The sequence below is a fragment of the Cetorhinus maximus genome, chromosome 1 (assembly GCF_964194155.1).
Source record: "Cetorhinus maximus chromosome 1, sCetMax3.hap1.1, whole genome shotgun sequence".
NCBI classification, from domain to species: Eukaryota; Metazoa; Chordata; class Chondrichthyes; order Lamniformes; family Cetorhinidae; genus Cetorhinus; species Cetorhinus maximus.
In genome coordinates, this window is record NC_135879.1 from 177,896,872 (window position 1) to 177,916,691 (window position 19,820).

The 19,820-nt window shown below is 46.0% G+C and overlaps 1 protein-coding gene across 1 annotated transcript in view; it reads right to left on the bottom strand.

Annotated features, from left to right (window-relative positions):
• The window catches only part of LOC144685630 (putative phospholipid-transporting ATPase IM), a 329,489-nt gene that overhangs the window by 86,607 nt on the left and 223,062 nt on the right, over window positions 1-19,820 (bottom strand). The window contains exon 20 of the mRNA XM_078550359.1: window positions 16,313-16,418. Within this exon, the coding sequence (XP_078406485.1) occupies window positions 16,313-16,418 (106 nt within the window). The remainder of the gene's footprint in view (window positions 1-16,312; window positions 16,419-19,820) is intronic.

The following is a 19,820-nucleotide window of genomic DNA, read 5'->3' on the forward strand; positions in this document are numbered from 1 at the left end:
ATAACTGATCATCCCTCTTAATGTGGTGGAAAAATTGTCATTTAAATTTCCAACACACCCAAAGAGCACATTCAAAGCTCTCCACCTAAGTTAGGCCTTGTTTCATCAGATTAGCAGGCCTGCTTTCAACTGTAGATTGCCAGACTGGGATGAAGAAAATCACAACCAAGATGTTTCCTCCCTCAGGCCATTGTTAGAACTTGGACAGCCAGACAGTGTGGGATAAAACAAAGAAACTGTTATGATGTGGCGGATGATGTGTGCCAGGCAGACCAAATCCACAAGGGAAACTTGGTCATACTATCACAACGGTTTTGCAATTTGTGTTTATTGCAAGAATATATGCGCACTGTATTCAGAAGTAATGAGTCCACAAAGACCTTTTAGAGATTTAAACAATTAAATTAAAATATTTATTCATAAAATAAAAGATTTCAAGCACATACATGAGACAACAATTACTTATTATAACAACTCCTAAAATTCCTACTTAACCTGGTCCCCAGTTACACACCCCTTTTAAGGCAACAGTCAAAAATAGATTTAGGTTAAAAAAAACAGTAAGGACAGAAATTTTCGCTCAGCGGGCAGGCGTGCACTCAACCCACTCGAGCGTGAAATGATATGCGTTGATGTCGGCTCAGCGTGTCGACATCAACGTGCAGTTGCGCGATAGAGGCCTGTTAAGGCCCTTGAATAATCTATTAACTTTTTTAATGCCTATCGAACCGAACGGTTGGTAGGCAGGCAAAAAGGCCAAGCGGCCTTTGCATTTTTTGGAAACCTCATCCACAGGCGGATAAATAAATTAATGTGACGGTCACATGAGGGGACATGTTTTATTACATTTTTATTTTCTTCGTTTTCTTTTTGAAAAACAGTTCATCTGCCTGAGGCAGCTCTGTGTCTTTGGGCGATTATGAAGTACTCACTCGCATGCATGCGTGAAGTTCATGCTCGGCCCGCTTGCCCTCCTTCCATCCCACCCCCCCACCCCCCCCCGGCACAGGCACTGCTGAGCATTGCCGCTGCGTTTTACACTGGGCAGGCCTTAATTGGACCGCCAGCATGAAATTGCGGTCCGGTCCCAATCGCGGGCAGTGGTTGGCTTCCTGACTGCTCCCGCCAAGGGCAAAATTCTGCCCCAAGTTAACACAGTACTCACTTGACAGTGGAATTCCAAATGGTTTTCTCCAACTTCAGTTACTATACACAATAGGCTTATGCACAAATGGCTGGAGGCTTCTTCAAGGCTGTTTCGCACACTCCTGTTAGATCTTACATGGCCCCTAACATAGCCTTTCATTCTCCTTTATATATGTTTCTATCTCTTTAATATGTAATTTCCATTGTTGCATATGTCTTTGGAACGGTATCTTTCCCATAATATAAAAACTTTCATGTTGCCAATATTATCAGTAACATTTGGGAAAAATAAACACACTCCTTAGCCTTGCTTATCTGGCTAAAAGAATTAGAGGCAGCTAGTCTGGGTGCTTTGATGTAAGAAGAGAGGTTAGGTTTGAAATGTTAATTAAGCAAGCATGGCAAAGTTTAGAAACATAGGTGTCAAGGGAACATTTGTATTTTAAAATAAACCAGACAAGATTGTTTTCAAAAGAGGGAGTGAAATGTGTCATCTAACAAGGTGAAGTTTAGAAATAGCATATTTCTTTTTCCCAAGGATTACTGGTAAAACTTAGTGCTATGAGAGGTTTTTATTATCAGGAAGATAAAGTCCAAAGTCATAGTGAAACAATGGGTATTTGCATTCAAAGGGGAAAATATGTATAAAGTAGCAAAGGCTGTGTGTAAGGGTAGGCATTTTTAAGATCTTACAAATGTGAAAAAGCCTTCAGCATCAATGCATCAAGCTGCTGTCTTCAGGGACAGAAGTTAATAGAATTCATTTTGAATTTGACTGTTTAGGGTATCATGAAGAGGTATTAATGTCTATAATGTTTTTGGAAACTATTTTTAAATTGGACTCATAGTAGGGTCTGTGTCTATGTGTGTCTCTATGTGTGTGTCTTAATTGGATTAAATCCAGATTGTCTGGGTGCTTTGGTGTACAGTAGTTTTGAGGTGTTAATTAGATAAACGTAAGGAGTAAAAGGTAAAATTAAATTTGCATTTGTTGAATAAACCATTCAAAAGAATGGGTGAAATCTTGCAGCTAGTTGGGAGACACCAAGCAATGTGTTTATATTACTAATAAAATTGGTGAATGAAAGGATTATTGTTAGGAGTGGTAAAAGTAAAACAACCCCGGTTGGAATTTTCCATGCCTACTGGCAGCGGGCGGGAAAAGTGGTAGGCGCGGACAATATGGCGTGATCTGGTTAACGACAGCAGGAAGGTAGGTCGTGATCATCCGCTCAACCTGCTGGCGGCGGGCTGCGTGTCGTGCCAATGGTCAGCGGGGAGCTCATCAGCATCTCATTAAAAGGCCATCCCGCCAGGCTCTGGACCCCTACTGGATTGTCTGTCCACGTAGGCGGGAGAGGACGTCAACGTCATTCACAAGAGCACAGAGGTGACTTGGACTTGGGGGCCTTCACTTTGGGGGAACTGAGGTGAGTGAACAGCATCATTTTCCACAGCTCACCAGGATCACATGTTGCTTTGCAGGCTTCAGGAGTGCCAGGGGGCCTGGGTGAAGTGCCGCCCTGCCTTGGAGGTGACTGTTTTCGAGGGCTGGTGTCTGGGGGCAATTGCTGCCCTGCCACGGAGGCAACTGTGTTCGGGGTGGCGGAGGGGTGATGTCTGGAGGCAACTGCTGCCTGGCTCTGGAGGTGACTGTACTCGGGGTGGGGGGTAGGGTGGCATCTGGGGGCAACTACTGTCCTGCCACGGAGGCAACTGTTTTCAAGGGGGTGGTGCCCAGAAGCAACTGCTGCCTGGCCCCAGAGGCGACAATTTTTGGGCTGGGGGGCACCTGTGGGCAGCTTCTGCCTGGCCACAGAGGTGCCTTTACTCGGGGTGCAGGATGGGGTGACGTCCGGGCGCAGCTGCTGCCTGGCCCTGGAGGTGACTGTACTCGGGGTGGGGGTGTCCGGGGGCAACTGCTGCTCTGGCATTGGATCCCACGCACAAGCAATCGAGCAGGGGGGCAGGTTAGGCGAGGGAAGTGGCCTCGCAGTATAAACTGACCATCCCTCTGCTACTGAGACAGTTCAGGTGCAGCACAGTGATATGGTTGGGGTCGGGCTCCTGGCATGCCCGCCCACACAAGCAATGTGGAGGCACCAATGTGCCACCAAGCCCTCTAGGCCTTACCCCCCACCACCCTAGCACAGACTGGGAGTCTGCGACCACTTTATTGAACCAGGCAGCAGTTGGATTGCACAAGTTGTACAATATCCCTTGCCAATGCTGGCCATGTAGCAGTCACTGCTGGAGGCGCTCACAGCCCCTTACAATCCTAGCATCCCTAGTTTGGACAGTTTTTCCCCATGTCGCAGATTGACAGGGCAGCCATGCAGCACACTCATCTGTGGCCATCCGAGGGGTGACCAGCACTGACCAGGAAGTGTTAAGGGGCGGTCACACAGGGCCAGGAAAGGATGCTAAGTGCATCCATGCTAACCGCGTCTTTCTCTCTCTCTCTTTCATGCTGCAGGAGGACCACGTGAGGATCATGAATGCTGGTGACCTAGCTGTATGCCTGATGACCTACAGAGAGCGAAGAAGACAGACAATTGAGCGACTGAGGCTCTTGGTCTCGGAAAGGCAGGAGCAGCAACCTCAGGAAGGGGCTGCTGGGGCTCCCACACATGCTGCCCAGGAGCGATAGCGAGCCGTGGCGGCTCCGCGTCTAGCGACACCCAGGGTCTATAGACACCACCTGTCATTCCTGCAGATGACCAAGAACCAGTGTCGCCAAAGACTGCGCATGTCTAGGAACCTGGTCGCTCATATCTGCCACTTACTTCAGGACTTGGCGCCAAGGGGACATGGAGGGCATCCACTGCCAGTGGCTGTAAAAGTGACTGCGGCGCTCAATTTCTATGCCAGTGGCTCCTTTCAGGGCTCCACAGGTGACCTCTGTGGGATCTCACAAGCCGCCACCCACAAATGCATTCATGCGGTCACGGATGCCGTCTTCCTGAGGGCACACAACTTTGTACATTTTGCCTGGGACCGGGACAGCCCGGAAGCAAGTGCCATTGGATTCACCCAGATTTCGGGATTCCCACAGGCACAGGGTGCATTCGGCTGCACCCATGTGACGTTCAGGTCTCCGTCGCCACACACGGTGGACTACATCAACCGCAAGGGCTTCCACTCACTGAACGTGCAGCTGGTATGCGACCACCAGGAGCACATCCTGCAGGTGTGCACACGGTTTCCAGGCAGTGTGCACGACACCTACATCCTCAGTCGCTCGCAAATCTCTGCAGTCTTTCAGGGTTCACAGAGGCTGCGGGATGGCTCCTCGGGGACAAGGGCTACCTGCAGAGGCCGTGGCTGATGACACCTGTGCGGCGGCCTCAGACTGCAGGATAGCAACGGTATAATGAAGCTCATGCTGCAGCTGGCAGCTTGGTGGAGTAGACCATTGGGATGCTGAAGATGCAGTTCTGGTGCCTGGACCGGTCTGGCGGTGCCCTGCAATAAAGTCCACAGAGGGTGTCACGTATCATCGTCGTATGCCATGCCTTTTACGACCTGGCGTTCCAACGGGGAGATGACCTGGCTGAGGAGGAGATGGAGGAGCTGGAGGTCCCCTTGGATGACGAGGACGGCAGCGGGGATGAGGGTGAGGAGCTCCTCGGTGGTGACGATTATGGGGATGAGGCTCTCGCACTGGATAGATGAGGCAGGCATGCTTGGCAGGCCCTCATAGCTGTTCCTCCTCAAAGAGGATGATGATGACATACAGTAAGGTGTCCCCATTGAGCCTCACATCGCAGTTGTGAACGTTTGACTACAGTCTAGCTTATAGCAGCGCCAAAAGCCTCTGTGAGAAGGCTCCTGTCATGGAGATGCAGTGGAGGCCGTATTAGTCATTCGATTGCAGGAGGATGATGACAACATGCAGTGAGGACACTCCATGAATCTTCATAGCCTCCATGAATGTCTGACTCCTGTCTGGCCGAGGGCAGCTCGTTTGCACTCTATGATCAGGGCCATCTCATAGACACGCGGCCATGAAACTTTAGATGCATCCGACGCTGTGTCCGCCTTCACCACCTGAGCCCTTCAGGAGCTGCTGCACAGCATCAATGGTCGCAGACGCTTGTGCAGTTTGGGCCAGCCCTACCTTAAATATCCTGAGAGCACACAGAGAGAATGCGAGAACTCTGTGGCACTTGTCCACTACATTCCAGCAGCAATGACCAGAACCGCCGAGAAGCAGGCATCAGTAATGTTTCCAGGGAGTGTGAGGCCGGACCATCACTGTGGTCTGAAGGCTGCACAGAGCACAGGGAAGAGGCCCTGGACTGAGACATCTGCCTTTTATCTTGTGCAGAAAGGTTTCACATCCGAGTGACAAGAACACTGCTCATCAGAACAAGTAGCCACAGGCAGAGAGACATTCTTAGGAGTTTATTAACAATAGTGAACAGTATGTCCAAGTGACCAATACCCGTGCACTGCAATGTCGGCACTATCACCTCAGCCTGAAGATGGATGGACTCCTCCATCGTGCCTTGCAATCTGGGGAGTGCAGTGGACATCCCTTCCTGGTGTTTTCTAGCTTGCCTTTGCAGCTCCAGCAACTGTGACATGACTGAGTCCAGAGGCTCGTCATCTGACTCGGACTGAACAGGTTCCGGGCCTCCAGCAGCCCTCCGAATGCTGGAGATCTGGGAAGTCCCTGCCGTCGCCTGCTGTGGATCAGACTGTGCACTGTGCTTACCAGTATGTGTCCCCTTGCCTATTCTAGAGCTAGGTCTCACCGAGGTTTGTGTCTCTGTGCTGGTGGTGTGGGTGAGTGCTGCGACAGAACTTCAGGGAGGGTGACTTCAGATTCCCCTTCGGAGGTTTCTTCAGGGCATGACTGAAGGCCCTGGGTCATGGACTCTGTCAGCTGTTTGGCAGATGTGCCTGCAAAAGCAAGGAGAGATAATTTGTGCCTGTGAAAGAGGACACATCACTCGTGGCATGGTTGTCTGATGGATGTTGCACTGCTGGATCCTCACTTAGTAGAGCAGCACTGGCCTCACCGTCAGTACAGGACTGGTCCAGATTTTGGCTGGCCAACTGGATGGCTCTGCTTTCAAAGTCCGGGAGGATCTTAACTTCAGGCATTCCTTCACCAGTCTGCGACCTTTCGTGCTGTGTGCCAGCTTGTCCTGCATGGGTAGAGATGGAGAAAGTGTAAGCAGGATGCCTGCCAGGCCAGATGATAGGTGTGCCTGGCCTGTGAGGGTGGAGAGTGGATGCGTGCTGAGTTTGAGAGTGATGAAAAGAGTGACTTACCCTGGTGGAATGGAGATCATTCACCCTCTTGTGACACTGGGTGGCTGTCCTCTTCCAAAGGGCGCTGGTGCCAACCACCACTGCCGTCACCTCCCAAGCCCAATTGGTTGCTGCCCATCCTGCGGCTAGAGCGGGGGTACAGGACATACTGGCGGGCCTTCACGGCATCCAGCAGTCGCTCAAGGGACCCGTCATTAAACCAGGAGGCTGCGGTCTTTTTTCCTTTGCTGGCCATGTCTCCCGGGCAGCGGTGGTGAGCTGGTAGAGATGAGCGGTATGCTTGCTGGCGGCTGCCTTTTAAACATCGCGGCCAATGTGATGCAGTGGCAGGATGATGGTGGGAGGGCGAATGAGAGCCCGCCCACCATGGAAATGCTGTTTTTCCCAGGAATGCATAAATAAGGTGGGTTTGGGACAATACGGCGTGAAAACCCGCCATCGCTGTTCATCCTGAAGAAGTCATACGGACTCGAAACGTTAACTCTGTCTTTCTCTCTACAGATGCTGTCAGACCTGCTGAGTTTTTCCAGCAGTTTTTGTTTTTGATTCCAATTGAAAATATAGGTTATGACAGTTGTTCAAGTTTCCCTCTGGGATTTAAACAACTCAGCCTTTACCAACTTCTATCATAACAAGGGTATTGTTTCCTTTGCCTGGGTCTTTTAAAATCTATATGTTTTACTGTTGCCTTAATGAAGGTGTAACTGGGAATCAGATTAACTAGGGAGTTTAAAAGTTATTGTAGCAGTAATTTGTAGACATATGTATGTGCTTACAATCTTTTCTTTTATTGATAACTGTTTAACTTAACTTTATAAAAACCTCTTAAGACTCAGTGGTCTTATTATTATTGAATTCAAAGCCGGCATCTCGAAACATGCAAATTGAAAATTAGTTGTGACCGTTGTTTCAAGTTTCCCTCTGGGAGTTGAACAGTTCAGCATTTACTATCTGTTATGTCATAATATATCTAAAAATGCAAACTCCCTTTGCACCTTATGTGCTATGACAACATTCATGTTTCCTCATTAGCATTTCAAGTACATTTCTACACTTAGCTTCTTTTGATAATTTCCAGCTTGCAGTCTACCTGACTCTAATTTAATTAAATCATACAGGCAGAACCATCTACACTCACACCCATAAACCTACTTTACAACAAGCCAGAATAATATAATGAAAATTATTACACTTTCGTAACAAAGCCTAGTCTTTTGTTTACATGTTGCACATTGTGTACCTCCAACCATCTCTTTCTATCTGCTCTGATAAATATATGATAATATGTGAGTCCCCACATGTCCATCATTTGAATATAATTAGATACCTAACTGATATACAATTAACAGCCACATGTCCTCTGATGTGACGTTCATTTTGGAAACAATGTAGGCTTTGGCCCAAAAAAACGCAGAAAGTTGCATTTCCAGATCCCGGCCTGAACTTCCATCACAGATTATCATTTCACACTGGCAGAGCGGTGGAAAGTTCATGAATTTACAGTATTGAATTATCAGCAAATCGTGCCTTTGTGAAATTCTTTTTATTTCTACAACAATGTATTTTTTGCACCTATTATAAACACATTGGCTATAGACAATTCTACGACAAATGTATTTAATAGTATCAGTAATACTTGTTGGCAGGAATGAAAAATATATGATAAAAACAAAATACTACTGCGGATGCTGGAAATCCAAAACAATAACAGAATTACCTGGAAAAACTCAGCAGGTCTGGCAGCATTGGCGGAGAAGAAAAGAGTTGACGTTTCGAGTCCTCATGACCCTTCAACAGAACTGAGTAAAATTAGGAGAGGGGTGAAATATAAACTGGTTTAAGGTGGGGGTGTGGTGGTGGGGGGGTTGTGGGGAGAGAAGTTGGGTGGGGGTGGTGGTTGTAGGGACAAGCAAACAGTGATAGGAGCAGATAATCAAAAGATGTCACAGACAAAGGAACAAAGAGGTGTTGAAGGTGGTGATATTATCTAAGAGAATGTGCTAATTAAGAATGGATGGCAGGACACTCAAGGTACAGCTCTAGTGGGGGTGGGGTGGAAAGACTGACAGGGCATTACAGGTATAGATTTAAAAATAATGGAAATAGGTGGGAAAAGAAAAATCTATATAAATTATTGGGAAAAAAAGGGAGGGGGAAGAAACAGAAAGGGGGTGGGGATGGAGGAGAGAGTTCAAGATCTAAAGTTGCTGAATTCAATATTCAGTCCGGAAGGTTGTAAAGTGCCTAGTCATCTTCCGACTAGAACTGTACCTTGAGTGTCCTGCCATCCATTCTTAATTAGCACATTCTCTTAGATAATTCTCTTTGTTCCTTTGTCTGTGACATCTTTTGATTATCTGCTCCTATCACTGCTTGCTTGTCCCTACAACTCCCCCCAACCTAACTTCTCCCCCCCCCAACCAACACCCCCACCCCCCCCACCGACCTTAAACCAGCTTATATTTCACCCCTCTCCTAATTTTACTCAGTTCTGTTGAAGGGTCATGAGGACTCGAAACATCAACTCTTTTCTTCTCTGCCGATGCTGCCAGACCTGCTGAGTTTTTCCAGGTAATTCTGTTTTTGTTATGAAACATATATGATATGCCTGATGAGGTAACAGAGGGGGTTGACAAGGGTAATGCTGTTGTGTGGTGTACATGGACTTCCAAAAGGCATTTGATAAAGACCCACACATCAGACTTCTGAGCAAAGTTAGAGCTCATGGAATTAAAGGAACAGTAGCAAAGTAGATATGAAATTGGCTGAGTGACAGGATACAGAGAGTCATGGTTGTTTTTCAGACGGGAGGAAGGTTTATAGTAGAGTTCCCCAGGTATCGGTGTTAGGGTCTTGCTCTCCCAAATCTATATTCGCAGACGATATAAAACTTGGAAATATTGTGACTTGTGAGGAGGATGGTGTAGAACTTCAGAAGGACATAGACAGGTTGGTGGAATGGGCAGACAAATGGCAGATGAAATTCACTGCAGAAAAGTGTGACGAGCTTCATTTTAGTAAGAAGAACGCAGAAAGACTATATAAAACAAAGGGTAAGATTCTAAAGGCAGTGGAGTAGAGGGACCTGAGTGTATAGGTGCATAAATCATCAAAAGTGGCAGAACAGGTTCAGAGTGTGGTTAATAAAGCATACAGCATCATGGGCTCTACCAATAAAGGCAAAGGACAGAATTTTACATTCCACTGCCAGCAGTTAGCAAGCGGGAAGCCCGTAAAATTCCTCGGATGGCCTTCCCACTGGTCTCCCGCCTGTCCTGACATCTCTGCAATTTTACAGTGGCATGTGCGAGGCCTAGGCCGGTTTGAGAGGCCGAGGGACAACAGAGGCCCTTAAGTGGCCAATTAATGACCACTTCAGGGCTGTTTCCCGCCAAGTCTCAATTTTCAGGCTAGCAGGAGGAGTTCAGGAGCGGGAGGAAGCCTGGAAAGTGACTCTGCTCGGGCCTTGGACGGGCGCCTCCAACAATGGCTTCCTTTCAACATTGGGTGACCCCTACTTCCACAAGGTCCCTGAGGGTGCTCCCTCCCTACCAGCCTCTTCACCAAGATACCCACTGCCCCTCGCTCCAGCCTCCCGGGCCTCACCTCCCTTCCCTTCCCTAGCCCGAGATCCCCAAACTTGCCTGATCTTGGACTCCAAACTTGGACTCTGGGGACTGCTTGTAGATCCAGTCCTGTCAACTGGAGCTTCTAGAACTGCTGGGACTTTGCCATAAGCTCTCTGAGGCAAAACATCCTCTCAAGTGAGGGGCAAAAGTCCCATCTCCAGTTAATTAATGCACCTTGGAGCGTTAAATAGCTGCAGGGCAGCCAGTATCAGCAGCGATGCGTTCTCCACTGACTCTTCGGGTGCCGGGCCTGTAGTATAAGGGTCTGATACATATAGGATTAATGTGGGAATGAGTACAGTACCGCCCACACAGTGATGTACGAGAACACATCACCCACACTAGGGGTCATTCTTGTATTGGACAGAGCCGTGTATACCTGCAAGCATGGAGACAGCTCCTAGCTTGAACCCTTTGCTGTATATTGTCCCTGTAGGTAATAAATACCTAAAGTTAACCTACTTAAGACTATAAGGACTTCATTAAGACCAACCAAGCCGTAACCAACACCCTATAACATGGTGGCAGCGATGGAAAAACCCAAAACGCTCGCAAAAAAATGCAAAGATAAACTAAAATGCTGGAAGACTGAAGAAAAATCCAAAAAAGCATTCTGCCCTGAAAAGTTTGAGAAGCAGAGGCACAGAGGAAAAGTTCCAGTCATAGGCATGATTCTGGAACCACTAAGGGTGTGGTGGCAAACAAATCTTTGAGTTAACGTATATCATCCATAACCAGTCTTTTGCTCTTTTAAGCAGAGATGCCCGTGTATCCCTGAATCTCCTCAAAACGGCAAAAGAGGTCAAGACAACAACTGCTGTAAATTATACAGAACTGAAAGTCCCTGAGAGCTCAAACAAGAAAGAATATCTTGACTGGGACTTCAGCTCTGAACTGTCTTCTCTCTTTGCAGAGAACTTTTTGTTACAAGTGCCAGAAAGCACTCATTGGTCAGACCAGCCAACCACTCAGATGGTTACCACGACGCCTCTAGTGGGGGATAGACAAAGGAGTAACCAGCAATCAAAAGAGCCTTAACTTCTGGCTCCAACAACTGTTGATGAGGTCAACACTGTGAACACAGAGCAAACGCTACAACTCACAGCCAGCATGAGAGTACCACAGACAATGCTGGAACTAAGTAACAGCCATCCATTGCTGACAGCCAAACGCAAAGGTGGGTGTACAAAGAAACCACATTCTCGTTAACAGGAATGGCCATCTTCCATCACAGAGGATGTCATGACGACACACACGACGAAAGAGGTAAAAAAACGACATGGAGATGAGCACAAGGTGCATCCACCCTGCAAGAAACAAGATAGGCTAACAACCACCTAGCATCACAATGGCCAAATCGACAAAGAGCGGTTCAATACGAAAGAATGGAAAAAGATGAAGGGGTACCTAGATGTCGGAGCAACCTCCAAAGCAACAGAGTTTACCACCAGCAACAGCGGCTATCACTCCTGCAACAGTAGTGTGAACGAAATATGGAAGGATTATATTGCCTCCAGACCACCTGAACTGTCAACTCTGAAACTTGAAATACATTGGATAAAGACTTGGGGAAGGTGTAATATTAACGTCTGCCACATATAGGGTTAATGTGGGAGTACAGTACCACCTACACAGTGATGTAAGAGAACATGGCCCACACCTAGGGGTCAGTCTGGTGTTGGACAGAGCCGTGTGTACTAGTAAGCATGAAGACAGCTCCTAGCTTGAAGCCTTACTGTATGTTTGTACATAGTTCTTGTAGCTTATAAATACCTACAGTTAAACTACTTTTGACTATAAACACTTCATTAAGACCTACCGAACTGTAAGCAACACTCTACAACAGGGTCAGGAAACTCCATCATCCAAAAAATGCTGGCTAAAGAGTACAAAAGCAAGGAAGTTATGTTAGGTTGGCATAAAGACTGGTTCAGCCTTAACTGGAGTACTGCGTTCAGTTCTGAACACCACACTTTAGGAAGGATATAAAGGCTTTAGAGAGGGTGCAGAAAAGATTCAAGAGAATGATTCCAGGGATGAGGAGCTTCAGTTATGTAGATAGATTGGAGAAGTTGTTACTGTTCTCCTGGGAGAAGAGAAGGTTGAAAAATTTGATAGAGGTTTTCAAAATCATGAGGGATGTGGACAGAGTCGATAAGGAGAAACTGTTCCCGTTGGTGGAAGGATTGAGATCAAGGTGGCACAGGTTTGAGGTAATTACCGAAAGAAGCAAAAGCAACATAAGAAAAATCTATTTCTTTCAGTGAGTGATTAAGATCTGGAATCCAGTGCCTGAAAATGTGGTGGAGGCAGGCTCAATCGAGGCATTAAAGAGGTAATTAGATTATTATCTGAAAAGAAAAAATGTGCAGGACTATGTGGAGAAGTGGTGAGAGGCTCTAGGTAAATTGTTCTTTCCGAGAGCCAGCACAGGCATGACAGAACGAATGGTCTTCTTCGGTGCTGTAACCATTCTATGAAACTTAACTGGGCCAGCCATGTAAATTCTGTGGCTTCAAGGTCAGATCAGAATGGTGCGTGTCTTGAATTCTGTAGTGAGCAACTCATCTCCTGACTCCCCAAAGCCCATCTACCATTTACAAAGCATAAGTCAGGAGTGTGATGGAATACTCTTTGCTTGCCTGGAGGAGTGCAACTCCAACAACACTTAACAGCTCAACATCATCCAAGACAAAGCAGTTCACTTGATCAGCACCCCATCTGCTACATTAACATACACTGCCTCCACCACCGACGCACAGTGGCACCAGTGTGTATCATTTAAAGATGCAATGCAGCAATTCGTCAAGGTTCCTTCAACAGCACCTTCCAAACCTGCAACTTCTGGAAGGTCAAGATCAGCATATGCATAGGAACACCACCACCTGCAAGTTACCTTTCAAGTTACGCATCATTTTGACTTGGAAGTATATCACCATTCCTTTACTGTCACTGAGTCAAAACCTGGAATTCCTTTCCTAACAGCACTGTAGGTGGGCCTACACCACATGGACTGCATTGGCTCAAGAAGACAGTTCACCATCATCATTGTCTCAAAAGGGGAGTTGCCAGTTGGCAACCAAGATTGGACAATATGGGAAAGTAATCCATTTTACATGATTGTTCTAAACAACAGAAACTTGGCAACATATCATTTTCTCAAAAACGTATGCGTATTTCCTTGTGGCAATTATAAAGTTTTACTCTTTTTTTTCTATCGTTCATGTATGGTTTTGGCTGAAGTACAGGCAGGGGTTCCTCAGACTTTGCTCTCGCAGTTGTGATGCAGTTGGCCAATGACCTCAGGGCTTATGAAGCCCTTGAGAGCTCTGTAATAGACTACGCCACCTGCATCTATGCAGGGCAGACTTGACCATTGATAGGTAGGGTAGACTTGGCCATCGCAAGAGAGGGCAAACTTGGCCATTGAGAGAGGGGGCAGCTTGTCGGGCAGCAGCTAAGGGGAAGGCAACAGGTGAGAAGAAGGAGCATTTTGAGTTCCCACTTTGATGTCCCTTTAATCCATCATTCCTTTCATGGGCCAGTACACTTCATTTCATCTACTCAGTTTGCTGTAGATCAGTGATGTTATGTAAGGCCAAGTTTAAAATGTCAGCCTTCCTTTTGAACAGCAAAACTATGGCATCCATATTCTGCACAGACATGTTCTTTTAGGAACTCATTTGATTGCTGCAATTGACGTTAGACAGGGTTGGCTAATCTATGCATGGAATAAGATATCCTCAAAATGCTCAAAACATCAACTCATTCATGCTTGAGCTGGATTCCTTCATTTTCTCTGCAATTGGGGGAGGCAGTGGCGTAGTAGTATTGTCACTGGACTGGTGATCCAGAGACCCAGGGTAATGTCCAGGGTACCCAGGTTCAAATCCCACCACAGCAGATGGTGGAACTTCAATTCAATAAATATATGGAATTTTAAAAAAGTGTAATGATGACCATGAACCCATTGTTTCACTAATGTTCTTTAGGGAAAGAAATCTGTTGGTCTGGCCTACATGTGACTCCAAATCCACATTTATGGTTGACTCTTAAAAAAACACCCCCTGAACAAGGGTAATTAGGGATGGCCAATAAATGCTGGCTGAGCCAGTGATGCCCATATCATCCCATGATCCCATGAACAAACTTTTAAAAATGACAGTGTGTGGGGAAGGCCGGCGGCAGATTTTCTGCTGCACATCAATGATTGTCCTTTTTAATCGATGTCCCCTGGGTTATAGCACCTGTATGGAGCTAAGCAGAGCTTGCAATAGGCTGAGCCCTTCGATTCTCCACAGCTGTCATTGCCACTACCGTCTACTATTGCTCACTTGCGAACTGTGCTTCACCAGTTGAGATTCCAAACACTCTCACTGGATCCACCAAAGCATGTAGTTTTGTGCTGGTGCAAGGTTGGCATGTGTCCTGTGGTAGCGTATCCTCAGGAGGAATCAGCTCCTCTCAGGGATCATCATCCAGAAAGTTCATGGACTGCTGTGGTACATGTGAAGATCCTGGAGAACAGAAGAGATGGATGTGAATTAGTACTGACACCACCAAGATGTTACTACTTAGCCAAATTTAGATGATCATATTTCACATGTTACTAAAATCAAGTCAACATGATTGTTTTTGTGAGATGTGGGTCAGATACTTTATTCTGTCACTTAGGTAGCTGTGAAGTTCCAATCTTACCATCTCCAAGGGTCTGGAATGCAGATATACCACCACTCTCCATGACCTCTCCCTTTGATAATTTCAGCTACATTATGTGTTGTCCACTTCCGGTTCTCTCCCTTGTGTTCTGTGCTTGCTTCTCCTGTAACGGGAAAGTCACAAACCTATGAATGTCTGGAACATATGCATTCACCTGATGGATGCATTGCACTCAGTATGTGTGATGATCAGGAAGATAGTTTTGACATTGTGTAAGCACTGGGCTGAGTGACAGTGATGGATAAATAAATGGAGAGGTAAGGAAATGCACAGAAAGTGAATGACATGCACTTTTCAAAGTTAAGTGGATGTGATGAATGATGAGATGGAGTACACTAGGTATTGTTAAGAGTGAATGATGCCTCTGAGCACGTATGTTTCTTCTTACATGCCTCTAGCTGTAATTCTGTTTTCTCCTTTCACCTGCTTCTCTCCTCCTCCCAGAGTGGGATTTCTGAAAGGAACACCATCAAGAAATAATTGCAGTACCATAAGACCTTCAGCAGAATCTACAATATCAACTGCAGGCATTTTCAAGCCTTTCAAGGTCAAAAAACCCACAAGTTACAACAAGAGAAATGATAAATGATAAATAGCATTTGACAAGCCACTCCAAGGCTTGTACTAGCCATGGTTGAAAGGCAGGATTATGAAGTGATGTTTAGATAAGGTAAGACAGGAAAGTAACAAAATTATATTAGTATTGTAATGATGTCACTTAGGATATGGGTTGCTAGCTGGATTTCATATAAGCTAAAGTTTATGGAGGCCACAGAATGAGTGAGTGGGTAACCACACCCTGAGCACACATCGCAATACTTTTTCTTCTCCACCAAAAAGACTGCCTACTTTCACTTCTATATTGTCATCACATCCATCATATGTCAGTCCATTAGCTGCTAAAAACCTAATTCATGCCTTTATCACCTCCAGACTTGACTATCCTATGTTCTCCTGGCTGACCTTATATCCTCCAGCTGCCCATATGCTATCTTGCACCAAGTCCCAGCCATTACCCTACATTGACTCCCAGTACCCCAATGCCTCCAATTTGACATGCTTATCTTTGTGTTTAACTAAACCCTTTATGGCCACAGTATTTATTATTCTGTAACTTCCTTCAGCCCTACAACTGCGTCTCAAACTCTCCATCTCTGGCCTACTGTACACCCCTCCCTCACCTCATCTCACCTCTGGCAGCTGTGCCCCAAGCTCTGGAGTTCCCTCCCTAAAACCCTATAATTCCTTTAAGATCCACTTTAAGACCAACCAAAATTTTGGCTACATCCTTCCGAAAATGCAATGCTCAGAATATAAGTTGCTATCTTTGCATATCTTCTCAATAATATTTTGTGTTCAAAGTTTCTCTTAAATTATAAGGAGGAATTAATGTCTTAACACATTAAAGTAAATTTGCAAGTTTCTATTCTTGGCCTTGCTTCCTGGAATTTCACGATGTGCTCTCAATATTTTCTGTCCATTTCAACCGTCTATTATGGGTGAAAAGTAGTCAAAGTCAAATTTAGTTTCTCTACCTTAGTTCTACACGTACTTCTTCAGAATTACTGCCTTCAATGATGAATATGTTGCTCATGTCTTCATGCAGCATATTACATGCATAACCAATATTTACAGCTGTCTCTGTAAGAAAAAATATTTTTCCTATTATAACTTTTTTTATTGCTTTTGCACAATAATGGTCTAGGTTATCTGTGCTCTTATATCCATAGATAAAAATAGGAATATTGTACCAAGGTATCTCATTAGTATTTATGTAAAGGGACAGTTCTGGACTTATGAAGATGGGCTGGGAAGTAGAGGACTGGTAAAATGGCAGTGGAAGGCGTCAGAAGGAGAACCCAACAGCTTTCTGTTATCATAGCATATTATCAGTAGCAGGAACTTCAAGGGCACTGATACCAAATGGGTGGCCATATGTATCAACTAAGTGCCCACATCAGGGCCACCTCCCGACCTAATGGCATTTTACTGATGTCAGGCAGGGCTGCCACCAGGAGGGGACACCTCCCAATGTGTTGCCATGGTTGGGGGGAGCTTTCTTTATGGCCGGTCCATGACCCACATAGGGGCTTCCTGGCAGCAATGGCCACCCCCATGGCAACATCCCCTCCCTGGCTGCAAGCGCCTGCCTACCTAGCCCTTTACAGTAAGAAAATAAATTTAACTTGTCTTCATAGAGATGCCCTCTCCTTCATGCAGCCTCAGCAGTGGCAGCCTTTAATGGTGGTGCTGCTGAGGCTGCAGCTCTGCTGGGCCTCTGATTGTGGCAGAATACCACCCATGTCCCTCTGCCCACTTGCGCAGGATCACGTCCTGCTTTCAGTGCAGCAGCGGGACTTTTTAAACTTGTGAGAAAACTCAGCCTCATTTGTAGGGAATAAAGCTGGGCAGGTGGAAACAGTGTCAGTGGGAGAATATTTTGGTGGTAGTGATCATAATTCCATTGGATTTAGAGTAGTTATTGAAAACAACAAAGATAGACCAAGGGTAAAAGCTTGAAAATTGGGGAAAGGCGAATTTTACTAAGCTGAGAAGTGATTTGGCAAAAGTGGATTGGAAATAATGTAAAGGTAAATTGGTGTCACAGCAGTAAGAAGCATTCAAAAAAGAGCTATAGGGTTCAGTAGAAATATGTTCCCATAAAGGAAAAGGGTGAGATTCACACATCCAGACACCACCTGCATGTCAAAAAGCATCTAAAGTTGTGTAAGGCAAAAAGAAGAAAGCTTATGCTAGATGGCAAGAGCTGAATACTGTAAAAAGCCTAGAGGTGTATAGAAAGTGCAGGGGTAAAATTAAAAAGGTAATTAGGAAAACAAAGAGAGGGAATGAAAAAAATTGGCAAGTAAAATTAAGGAAAGCCCAAAAATGTTTGGTAATTAAATAAAGGGCAAGAGGATAACAAAGTTAATAGTAGTGTTGATGAGAGATCAAGAAGGTAATTTATGTGTGGAGGCGCAAGACACGGGCATAGTTCTTAATAAATATTTTGTGTTTATATTCATAAAAGAGAGGGACAACACAGACACAGCAGTTAAGGAGGAGGAGTGTGAAATATTGCATGAGATAAACATAATGAGGGAGGAAATATTAAGGTTTTAGCATCCTTCAAAGTGGATAAATTGCTAAGCCCAAGTAAAATGTATCCCAGGCTGCTAAGGGAAACAGGGAAAGAAATGACAGAGACTCTGACCATCATCTCTGACCAGTGGCTCTAGCTACAGGCATAGTGCCAATATATAGCTAACGTTGTACCATTATTTAAAAAGGGAGGATGGTATAACCCAAGTAATTATAGGCCAATCAGCCTAACATTACAGGTGGGAAAATTATTCAAAGAAATCCTGAGAGAATGTACAAATCATTACTTCGAGAGGCACAGATTAATCAAAGACAGCATGGATTTGTTAAGGGAAGGTCTGAGTAACAAGATTGAATTTTTTGAGGAGGTAACAAGATGGGCCGATAAGGGTGGCACATTTGATAAAGTTGGCACGAATTTTAGCAAAGCTCTTGACAAGACGGTAAATTTACCACAAAATTAAAAGGCCATGAGTTCCAAGGGAAAGTGGCAAGTTAGATCCAAAATTGCCTCAGTGGCAGGAAGCATTGAGTTATGTTCAACAGGTATTTTTGCAGAGTGCGGAATCATCCCAGAAATCGGTCCGATATTGGGCGGGGAAAGTGGAATTCGACCCGCCAACGGCAATGGCAGCTTTTTCCACCGTATTGTGCGGCGCATTGTTTAAAAAATGCTGTTTCATGTCGGATCGCTAGCAAGGCGGCCTCTGATTCGCTCGCCTTGCCGTCACCTCAGGCTTCAGTAATCCGGGCACCATATTTGAAGGGCGCTCCTGCACAGAGCTAGCACTCACTAAAGGACCAGAAGCTGCTGCCAAAGGGAGAAAATAAGCTGCCCCCAAATTTAGTGACGCCTCCCCCATGCACCTACTGGACGCAGTGGAGGCCCACCATGAAGTCCTCTGCCCCACTCTGGGCTTAGACCAGTAAGAAAGGTCACCAATCCAGCATGGGAGGCAGTGGCAGCGCCAACGCCCTGCAAAAGAGGACAGCCAATCAGTGCCAAAAGAGGATGAATGATCTCCGTTCTGATAGGGTAAATTACTCTTCTCATCACTCTCAACTCACACACTCAGAAACCCATCATACATCCACAAGGATCTCAATCACTGCCAGTTCAAGGGTCATTATCACTTACTCTCTCACACACACCTTCATCTGCCCTGTGGATCATGTCCTCATCTCGTGCATGGTACCACTCAGCACCCACACATGCCAGGCATCCTTCTCATCTGGCCTGGCAAGCGTCCTGCTTACACTCTCTCCATCTGTATTCATGCAGGACAAGCTGGCAGACAACAAAAGGGAGAGGTCGCAGATTGGTGAAGGAATGCCCAACATCAAGGTCCTCACAGATTTTGAAAATAGAGCTAGCCGACGATGATCTGCACCTTTCCTGTGCTGACGGTGAATTCGGTGGCGCTCAACCAAGTGAGGGTCCAGCAGCGCAACATTCATCAGACAACCATGCTGTGAGTGAGGTCCCTTGTTCCGCAGTCACCTGCCATGCACTAATTACCTCCTTGCTTTTGCAGGCACATCTGGCAAGCAGCCGAGGGGGTCCACAAGCCAGGTTCTCGACTCCAGCCCCGAAGATACCATGGAAGAGGAATCGGCAGACACCGACATTGAAGACCGGTCACAGCGCTCACCCACATCCTCCACCAGCGCAGACACACACCTCAGTGGGACCTAGTTCTAGAGTATCCTTCAGGGTTACAATCTGGTGAGCACATTACACTGTCTGATCCATTGCAGGTGGAGGCAGGGACTTCCCAGGTTGCCGACACTCGGAAGGCTGCTGGAGGCAAGAAATCTGCTGTGTCCAAGCCTCTGGGCTCGGTCATGTCTCAGTTGCTGCAGCCGCAAACGCATGGTCAGGAACAGCAGGAAGAGATGTCCGCTGCACTCCTTAGATTGCAAAGCACAATAGAGGAGTCC